Below are 11286 nucleotides of genomic sequence, written 5' to 3' on the forward strand. Positions count from 1 at the left end.
TAACCAAGCTCCAAATATCACTTTCTATGTCCAATCAAATGAGAAAAGGGGCTGCAACATAGGAACGGAAGCTCCGAAAGGAATAGCAGAATTGTTGAAGCATGAAGCAGGATTTGCTATTATTTCAAATAGAAACCGAGGTTCTACAGTTGGGACGCGAAAAAGCTGTCGATTTCAAAATTTTCAATAACCATTTAATTTAAAACCAAGCAGACCACATATAACAAGCAACCGAGATTCCAGATTTCACGAACATAAAAATAAATGCCAACACAAATCAATCAGCCGGAGACTCTGGAATCTCGGGCAGAGAGCAATAAAATATAAGAGTTAACATTTATTTCTCAAAGTTAATAACCACACATACATGGCTTTCTCTTATCATCATCATTCATCATCATCACACCAAAGTACTATTGAAGCTAGAATTTTACGAGTTCATATCGAACGAAAAACTGAACATGGAGCGAAGTTTATGTCATTCTACGGATCAGATGCACTTATTCTTCCTCCTCCGCCTCTTCCAGCCAGTTAACAAACGGCTCCAGAGCCTTCACGAAGGTTTGCCTATAAAATAGAATTAACATACAGTTCCTGTTATTATCGGAATAACATCGTAATACAAACATATTAGCTGATACGGCTCAGGTAATACTAGTGGGCCCAGGTCCTCAAAAGGTCCGCACCCACTCAAAACCGACTGGGGCAAGACAGTCAACTTCACGGACGGCCGGTCCTTTTGGCGTGACCACCCAAAAGGGGTAACCTTCTCTCTCTACTTTATTTACAATTCATATACATGTATCACTAACTTGACACTAGCGGGCCAAATACAAGACAGTCAGTCCTTGCGGACGGTCGGTCCTTTTGGCATGACCACCCAAAAGGGGTAACCTGCGCTCTCTCTACTTTAGCTACAATTCATATACATGTATCATTAAATTGACCTCCAGAGACCATACAGGGGGCCGCCCCCGACACAGAACATGACATCGGAACGTCCACCTGATCTCAGATACCATCATTTGCCATAAAAGGGATATATATATATATATATATATAGAGAGAGAGAGAGAGAGAGAGAGAGGAGTGCATTACCTGCCCTTAGTGTTTGTTCCTTTGCTGAACCAATGAAGAATGGTGTCTTCTGCAAGCACATCCTGGTCATAGAGAGATCTTATGATCTCCGGGAACAGCTTCATCAGCTTAGCATCTTCATAGCACTGCATCTGAACCTTGTACATGAGTTCCAGCTCGAGTTTTCCACTAGTGCAGAAGATATTTAACAGTCCTGCCCAGGTTTTCACCTGCAATCATAGAATCTTATTTCAGTTTACAGGTCCTCATGCAATAGGTTTGACAATGAACTGAGAATATTAACGCGAGCCAAGAAGAACAGAAGGAAGAATGTCTCGAGCCTATACCTGGCGTAAAGCTGAATTTGCATTCTGCTGCTGGTTCTTTCCGGACCACTGAACAGCATCCATCAATACATCCCATAAGACGCGCACAACCTCAATTTCTGGGAGTTTAGCATCTTTAACCTGTTGCTTCACATTTTCAATGACCTCGGAGATATCGACTTCCTCTGCTATTTGTGCTGTTAATGCAGACTTCATGTCCTTCAGTCTCACTTCAAACATCTTCTTTTCATTGTATTCAACCAAAGGTATCAATCCTTCCTTGCTGAAATACAGACGAGCAGACATCAATATTGTTAAATGAAAATTAACGAATGGACAAATAATCATGAGATCGACTCAAGAATTTCACACATGGCTTCCACACAAACCCTTCTACTAATTTCAATGTAAAATAAAATCTCTGTACATGACGAACAAATATTCCAAAAGAAAAACATAGATCTTGCTTATCGGGAAACAAAAGGCAATCACTGATACTGAACAGTTCTTCCAAGAAGGTAAAACATCTAATTTCTTATCGGAAAACAAAAGGCGAATGCAGGCACTCTACGACTACTAATGCACCAAAGATGCACAACGATCTATGCAAAACTTAGAATCATATTTCAGATACAACCAAAATACAAAAGAGTAAAACAAACTATTCAAAGGAAACAAGCACAATGTTGCGGAAATTAAAAGGGGAAGGGAAGAATACATACGTGAAATGCTCAGAGAAACCTTCATCTGTGCGCTTTCCAGATGGGAAGAATTCCAAAAGTTGGTCTTCCACTTTACCACGTTTGAGGATGGCAATCAGATCATCAAGGCTGTTATCAACCAGATACTCCTTAAAGAAGTCTGTAATAAACGTAAGAACTATCCCCTTGGCCACAAGATTATCCTTGAGCATTGGCTGGAAAACAGTTTCTGGTGGGAGCCCAGATAACTTCTGGGAGAATGCAAGTGCTGTGAAGATTGCCAACTTCTTCCTTTCATTTTCCTCAAAAAGTTCCAGCGACTGCAGGAATCTTCGCGTGACATTTTCAAGATTCTTAATGAGAAATGGCCTGCGGCGCAAAATTTTTTGTATGTAGATGACAGATGGTATGATGCTTTCACGCTTGGCCTCACAGTCTATTATAGAGTAAGAATGGCGCTCCCCCTCATCAGGTTTCGTTGTGCCAGGTTGTGTGCGGCCTCCTGTGAAAAGAACCTGTAACGGATACAACGAATAGGTCCTCATAAATTAAAGGTCTTCACCACACAAGGAATGGAATTGATCTAACTACTTGATGCTCCAAATATAAATCATAATAATAAAAAAAAAAGTAAAAAGGCATGCCTCAAAAAAGGTGTCACCGTATCTTGAGAAGTTGAGGTCTGAAGATTCAATGCTCTTCGCAATAAGTTCCTGTGAGAATTTGGTAAGTTCAACCAGATTACAAATCTTGAACATATCAAACAAAAAGAAAAGAAAAAAGAAATAGGGTCTATTTCCAAAGGGGATATTTACCAAATCACCAGCATTATCCAAATAAATCTGGACCACTGCATCAGCAAATGCTGCAGGGTCCAGAGGTGCTGCAATATTCCGTTTGCGGGTCTTAATCCGCGTGCCACTGCACATAAGACAATAAATATCAAGCAATAAATCTTGCATAAGTACAAATTCAGAAGTTAACATATGTGGGACATAGAACTAGTTATTATGATATCCTTCTACATGATAAGCAATTGATTCAGTAATATATATGGATCTTTTCTTCAGTTCTATACACCTCATAGATTCAAATGTCATAACTAAAAATTAAATAAGGAAAAACCCACCAACATCAAAAATTGATATAAAAAAAAATAGTTGGGCTGTCAATTTTTGACACCTGCCAACACAATTACAGAGACACCCGACTGATGATTACCATTTTTGTTGCATTTATATCGTGTATAATTATGTGAAGTAATATAGATGTTGCACGGAAATGAAAGCAGACACCGGGAAATGTAATTTCTAAAAAACATAGGAAGCGGAAACATGTAAATATCAAAATATAGGGGTATATTTATAAATATTAAAAAAATAATAATAAAAGGGCGGCCCGGTGCACTACGCGTCCCCGCTAAGCGAGGGTCCGGGGAGGGGTCCCACCACAAGGGTGTACTGGGGCAAGCCTTCCCCTGCCAATTTTTTTGGCAAGAGGCCGCTCCTAAGACTCGACAATAACGTTTACCATTGCGCCAAGGCTCGCCCTCAAATATTAAAAATATAATAACATATTTAAAAAAACAAGAAGGAAGAACAAGACGAAAAAAGTCCAAGCTCAATCGAGATTCAAGAGAAAAGAATCATAGAAGAAAGAAATATAAGTTATTTAAAAATTGAAGGATACAAGGTAGGAAATTTCAGTCAAATAGGAACTTCCATTTTTCCTAATTTTAGACGGAATAGGAATTGCAAAATAGAAAGATTGAATTTCCAGAATTTTAGTCGAAATAGGAAAGGGTTTAAAAACTGAAAGACTGTTTAATATTTTGGGTAATTAAGGAAACGTGCCCGGAAACGTTTCGTGTCAGTTTCCGAGAGTTTCCATTTCCCACAAAACTTCAAAAGGCGTGTCATGATTAGTTTCCGTGCGTCATAGTAGATGACATAACACATGACAACTTGTTTAACAGCCTCCCCTCCATCAGTTTCTTTTTAAAAATGAAAGAAAAATATACCAAATACAAGTTATAACATTTAATGAACTGCAAGTTCCTAATACAGAACGGAATGGAACTTGGTGCTTACCCGAGAGTGGGTCTCTCCTTTGAGCTGCAAAATAGAAAGGGGAGAAAAAGACGCAATCAGTAACAAATCTCAATTTCACATAACTCCAAACTAAAAAGTAAATGAAGTATCATTTAGTTACACATCAAACAGCACATTTAACACAAAATAATCATGAAATTAAACCAGTTTAATGCTTTACTAGATCAAACACACAGCATAAATCCACAATTTTTGTTATAGAATTCAACCGCAGATTAGTAAAATAAAACTAAACCCTAACTAAAAAAAGAACAAAGAAACCCAAATCTCGTGAAGTAGCCAAGTACACACACAAGGAAACCTAACAAACAGAAAGAACATTTTTCCCCAAACCCAAGATCCATAAATACATCAGCGGAAACGAGAGATGAGAAATGAAAAAAGAACGAACTTTCAAATGGAATACAGTTTGAGAGAAACAGATCCGTTAATAAACCACGAGGATTAGCACATACAAATATCCGAAGATCCAAAAACTTCTTCCATATGCGTATATGATGTACAGAGAGAGAGAGAGAGAGAGAGACGGAGAGAAGAAGATACCTCATAAACCAAGATGATAATGGATCGGAGAAGCGGCGAGACTCGGCGGTTGTGAAAGCGCGACTAGAGAAAAGGAGGAAGAAGGGGAAGAAGGGGAAAAAAAGGGGGAGAGAGAAAGAGAGGGGAAGATTGTAAAGCGGTGGAATTGGGAAGTGATAAGTGTTTTTTTAGAGAGAGAAAAAGTAGAGCGAGAAAGGAACAAACTCAAAAAGAAAATAAATATAATATAATATAATACTAGTATTCACATGTACTCTAATGACTACAGTGAATTTGTTCATTCACCGTTAAATGCAGGCTGATTAAAATTTTAAGGTGGAGATTCAAAACATCCTAAGGTTTAGATTTAATCAGCCTACATCTAACGGTGAATGATCAAATTAATATAAAATGACTTCTTAGGAAACAAGGGTTCCTTGAAGTTAAAAAAAAAAATAGAGAACAAGTTTGATTTACATTGCAATGCATATTTACACATTTAAACTTGACACGTTTTATCTATTAATACTCTGAACTTTTAAAATAACATATTATATATTTATAGTTAACTTTAAAAACCTAATATATATTTATAGTTAGCTTTAAAAACCTATTGCATATCTATAGTTGTTTATTTATACCTCTTGCATACAAAATCGTCGACTGTCATCTTTTACAGATGAGACGGAATACAGAATGAACTCACGTGTTTTTCTTTATTCTATAGAATGCATATGCCACCTCATCTGTCAAAGATGATGCAAGAGGTCCGAATAAGCTAACTATAAGTGTGATAGTTTTTAAAGTCAACTATAGATGTGTGATAGGTTATTTTAAAAGTTCAGGGTGCCAATAGCCAAAACTTGCCAAATTTAAGAGTGTAAATAAGCATTAAAGGTCTGTTTGTTTTACCTGCTATTTGTTGTTGCTGTTTGCGATTTCCTATTACGGTTTCCTGTTTTCTGTTTGAAAATGTTGTTTTTCCAAAAAGCTGAGATTTTCTGCTTTTATTAAAAAAAAAACTACTTTTTAGCTACAAAATGCAAACAGTATGTGTCTAACCAAACACCTAAAACTCTCATTTTCAAAGTGAAAAGGCAAACAATAGGTCAAAAGGCAGCAACCAAACACCTTCTAGGTCTTTTATTTATTTGTTAAATTAAGAAGTTGTTTAAAAAGTTTGATTGCCCATGAATTTTTAAAGTGTCTCGATAACTCGCTTAATTTGCATAAAATATTCAGATAGTCCCTCAACTTGCGTAAAATATAATCAATTAATCACTCGGTTGTAAAAAAATAAATTACATGCTGAATGTGTGTTGCACGCGTCTTGGAAAAGTAAAACAACCAATGTCAGTGTATCTGATTCTAATATTAGAGAATATAAGTTTTACAGTTGAACAATTAATAACTTCATTTTTAATATGCTTTAATTCATTATGTGAATTATGTAATAACATTTAAAGTGTGTGCATCGCTTCTTTTTCATACAGCTTACTTTTTTTTTTGTTACAACTGGGTGATTAATTGATTACATTTTACAAGTTGATGGGTCTAACTGGATATTTTATGTAAGTTGATGGGCTATAGAAATGCTTTGAAAGTTAAGAGGTTCAATCAAACTTTTTAGACAAGTTTAAAAGACGAATGATGTATTAGATTGATTAAAATTAATAATTATAGATAAAATTATCCTCTTATAGTTATATTTTATAATCTTAGTAGAATATCGTGGAGTGATAATAATTAGTTCATTTTGAGTAAATTTAAGTTATGGTAAGTTCATGAGGATAATAAGATATTATTAAAATTTTAGAAGCTAATCAAATTTTTTAATCAAGTTTGGAGTCATAAGAAAAACCCGTTAATAATTACAGGAAAAAACTATAAATGCTCTTCTAATATGTGTTCTTATGAAGATATTATTTTTCCTTTTTTATGAACCAACTGATATATATGGCGAAAAATTTAAAGAACAAATTTATTTATATGTTAAATTAAATTAGATTGATTATAATTAATAATTATAGATATGACTATCATATTGTAATTCTAATATAATATTATGGAAAAAAGACGACAATAATTAGTTTATTTTAAGTAAATTTAAGAAGTAATAAGTTATGGTAAGTTCATGAGGATAACAATATATCATTAAAATTTTAGAACTTAATCAATTTTTCTAACTAAGTTTGGGACCGCTTAATGTATTTAGCTAAATTTCAGGAAAAAAAACTATGATAATACTCTTCTAATATGTGTTTTTAGAGATGTTGGACAATATATATCGAGATGTCATTTTTTACTTTTTTTTATGAACCAATTGATATATATGGAGAAAAATTTAAAGAATGATAACATTGAGATATTATCCTGAGGACCAAAAAGGATATTCGCCTCTACGTACGCCGCGTAGTGATTCTCCAAAGGGAGCTGATGGGCGGATCTCTATAAACCAGCTCTGAGAGATCCGCTGGCGGACCGACAAGGCGAATCTCTTCATTCGCCTCTATAACGGCTGGCCGCCGACACGGCCATAAAAGATCATTAATGAGCTATCAATTAGCTAACCGCCATATTAAAGATAACTTGTAACCGCCATTAATGAGACATTAATGGTGACTTTCTAGTTGCCTAAAGGTTGTAACTTCCCAGCTATATATAGCCCAACCTCCTAGGCTATCGAGGTATGCTTTTATCACTATCCTTGTCAATTCAGTTTATTTTCCTTGAAATACCTTACTGACTTTGGCATCGGAGCTTCCCCCCGTCGAACCCAACGACGCCCCCACAGGGACGAACGTTGATAAGAATTTCTCCCCTTGTTAACATTGGTGCGGTGATCGTGGAACCCTTAATCAAACAAAGGGTTTTCCGTTCACAATAAGAAACTATGACGACTGGAGATCAGAATCCCTCTTCAGGGATCGAAACACCATTAGTTACACCATCTAGTGCTGGCCGCACAGACACAACTGCTCCCACAATGCACGTTGAAAGTAGTATGAACCATGATGCTTTCATCAGCATGTGTGCACAAGCCATTGGTGAGCGGTTTGGAGCCGAGACAGGGAATCGCCTGCGGTCGTTCATGACTATACCTCCACACTGGAGCATGGCGTCCACATCGACTGTATCATCCCGGCCCTTGTTAAATTTTGGACCGGGCGCTCTGAATTCTTCATTCCTCCAAGCTCACACCACGGACTCTATGATAACCACCACGACGTCGGCGGGTGAACGGCACATCAATCGTGAGTTATTTCCTGATGGCGCTGAAGGAAGTCAAAGAAATGATTCGACTCTTCCTGGCGGATCTGGGGGTCCACGGTTGAATCTTGGCGGGCCTAATGTACCCAGGCGTCCACGGACGAATTTATCCCTTGGCGGATCTAAAGAACCAACTCACAAGAAGCATAGAAAAGGGAAAAGTAAACGGACAAGGTCACCTTCGCCCAGGCGAGCGAGATCCCCTCGTCGTGGTAGATCGCCCCCATCTACTGGCCGTAGACGAAGTAAAAGGCCAGAAAAAACGTCCCATGCAGGTGGACCACCACCACCGCCGCCTTCGGGAACTATCGGGCATATCCCGTCAAGAGGACAGGGGGGAGGAAATGGTCCGACTCCCCTAGGTAGAGGAGACAGAGGAGGAGGTGGTGGTGGAAGAGGAGGCGAAGGAGGAAGTGGACGTGGTAATGGAGGAAGACGTTCGCCATCAGACCCTTCATCTGATTCAAGTTCCTCTTCTTCTTCTTCTCCAAGCAGATCACCACGAAGAGGCCACCCCAGGGCGGATCCGGAAAATTTTGATGATAGAGTAAGGGCCTTGGTGCTCCGTATGAATGAAGAAAATGCCAGGCACAACCCGTTCGCCAATAGAGATTCGCCTTTCGCAGCTTGGATTGAGGCGGAGGAAACAGACAGAGCTTTTAAGATTCCCAATCTTGCAATATACACAGGCAAAGATAATCCAGAAGCTCACATTCGAAAGTACCGAATAACGGCCAGCCTCAACCGAGCTACTGAGCCTGTGCTCTGCAAGATGTTTGTCACCACGCTAGGGGGTCCGGCTTATTTGTGGTTCCAATCTCTACCTCCAGGCTCGATTAACAGCTTTGATCAGCTGAGCAGGGAATTTTGCGCTAAATTCACCGGTTGTATTCCTGCAGTGGTGAAATCTGGAAAGCTTTTTGAGTTAAAGCAAAGGGCGAATGAGTCCCTTCGGGAATATGTGGACACCTCAACCAATTGTGCATACAAATCGTGGATGTAGATATCTCCGTAGCTGTGGAATGCTTCGTGAGAAACACCACTTGTAAGAGTTTACAGGAAGATCTCATTCGAAAGAAACCCACCAGTATGGCAGAGTTGATGGAGCGTTGTAAAGATTTCATAGAGGTGGATGACATTCGCCGAGGTTCACCATCATCACCAAAAAGGGACAAAGGCGAATCTCGTCCTCGAGATAGAGACAGAGACAGGCGTCAGGACACTTCCTCTAGAAACAGGTGAAGAGATTCTAAAGGCAAATCAACGTTTGTTACCTCTTTCACACCTCTCAACGCTTCTAAAAGTGAAGTTCTTATGTGGATCGAGAACAGTCAACACAAGCGGAGCATTTCATACCCCGAACCAAAGGGAGGGGAGTACACCAGTAATGGTAAAAATCCTAAAAACTATTGTAATTATCACAGAAAAAATGGCCATGACACTGACGTATGCTGGGAGTTGGCTCGAGAAATCGAGCGTCTCATAGAGAGGGGCAAATTGGATCGGTTCATCCAAACTGAGGCCAAGAGAGGAGATGGTGATAGATCCAATGAGGACCCAAAGAAGAAAGGAAAGGGTACCATCAATGTCATAGCAGGCGGACCTGGGTATCAGCCAACGTTGAAAAAAGCAAAGACCACCGCCCTTGACAGGACATCGTTAAATCGCCCCTTTTCAGAGGCAGGTCCGGAAACACCACCCCATGCGGATGCACTGGTCGTCTCTATGATAGTGGAAGGCTGGGAGATGAAAAGGGTAATGATTGATACTGGAAGTTCATGCAATGTCATCACCAGAGGTGCTTTCGCCAAACTCATGATTGATCCTGTCCAAGTAGAGCTAACTGTAGTCGATATCTTAGGAGTGACGGGGCATACTATTCAAACAAAAGGCCAAGTCACTCTAGATTGTGAGCTTACAGATGATGATCAAATCTGGAGAGGAGATTTAGAATTCTCTATCTTGGATGGTCAATTAGCTTACAATATCATCCTCGGACGGCCATTTATCTCTGAAGTTGCAGCTCTTATCTCCATTCGCCACTTAACACTCTACATTCCCACGGCCAAGGGAGGAGTAATGATCAGAGGTTGCCAAAAGGTAGCCCAGGAGACATATTCGGCATCACTAATGATTCGCCCACAATCTAAGGAAGAAGATGAAGAGGAGCACGTCACAATGGCCTTGGGCGAGACCGAAATGTACCTTATGGCGGATGAGAAGCAGGTGCGAATGGCTAAAGGGCTTAAAGGGGAAATTAAAGATGCAATCATCAAAGTGCTTTGTGAAGCGGTAGATGCCTTCGCATGGAAGGATGAAATTCTCCCTGGAATCAGTCCAGACGTGATCACTCACAAGCTCAATATTGATAAAGATGCAGTTCCCGTGGCTCAGAAACGGAGAAATCATGGACCGAAAAGACAGAGGGTGATAGAGGAAGAGATCGCCAAGCTCCAGAAGGTGGATGCCATTGAGGAAGTGCTTTACACTCAGTGGCTGGCGAACGTCGTTTTGGTGAAAAAGGCTGGCGGATCTTACCGCATGTGCATTGACTTTACAGATCTCAATAAAGCTTGCCCCAAAGACAACTATCCTTTGCCATGTATTGATATGCTCGTAGATGGAACCGCCGGCCACGCAATGTACTCTTTTACTGATGTAAAGTCAAGTTACCATCAGATCCCCATGGAGCCCTCTGATAGAATCAAGACCTCGTTCGTAACACACCAAGCCACTTATTGTTTTAAAGTCATGCCTTTCGGGCTTAAGAACGCAGGTGCAACTTATCAGAGGATGATGAACAAGATATTCGCAGATAGTAAATGGGATAACTACTCTGTCTATGTAGATGACATGATCATCAAAAGTACGACCATAGAAAAGCATGCGGATGATATAAAAGAGGTACTGGACGTACTCCGACGCCACAACATTAAGCTGAACCCAGAGAAGTGCACTTTCGGGGCAACATACGGAAAATTCTAAGGATTCATGATCAGCGAAAAAGGAGTTAGCCCAAATCCTGACAAAGTTAAGGCGGTCCTGGAAATGCAAGCGCCGCGGAATATCAGAGAAGTACAACGCCTAAACGGGCGTATCATAGCGTTGGGCAGATTTATCTCTTGTTCAGCTCGCAGATGCCAACCCTTTTACGAAGTCATCAAGAAGCAAAAGGCATTTGAGTGGAATGAGGATTGTGAAAGAGCCTTCGAGGGAATCAAGCGGTTCCTCACAGAACCGCACATGATGAGTCGACCTTTAAAGGGAGAAGATCTCTAC

At 39.6% G+C, this 11286-nt stretch overlaps 1 protein-coding gene across 1 annotated transcript; it reads right to left on the reverse strand.

Moving 5' to 3' along the window:
* Nucleotides 1–319: 319 nt before the first annotated feature.
* On the reverse strand, nucleotides 320–4932 carry LOC136229200 (uncharacterized). Its single transcript, XM_066017818.1, has 8 exons — nucleotides 4759–4932; nucleotides 4195–4218; nucleotides 2920–3025; nucleotides 2749–2817; nucleotides 2126–2619; nucleotides 1425–1686; nucleotides 1099–1307; nucleotides 320–567 (listed from the first exon to the last, which is right to left on the reverse strand). The coding sequence occupies exons 1-8, from the start codon at nucleotides 4761–4763 to the stop codon at nucleotides 501–503; spliced, it is 1236 nt and encodes a 411-aa protein (XP_065873890.1). The 5' UTR covers nucleotides 4764–4932; the 3' UTR covers nucleotides 320–500.
* Between the last annotated feature and the right edge of the window lie 6354 nt (nucleotides 4933–11286).

Source organism: Euphorbia lathyris, chromosome 5, assembly GCF_963576675.1.
Source record: "Euphorbia lathyris chromosome 5, ddEupLath1.1, whole genome shotgun sequence".
NCBI lineage: Eukaryota > Viridiplantae > Streptophyta > Magnoliopsida > Malpighiales > Euphorbiaceae > Euphorbia > Euphorbia lathyris.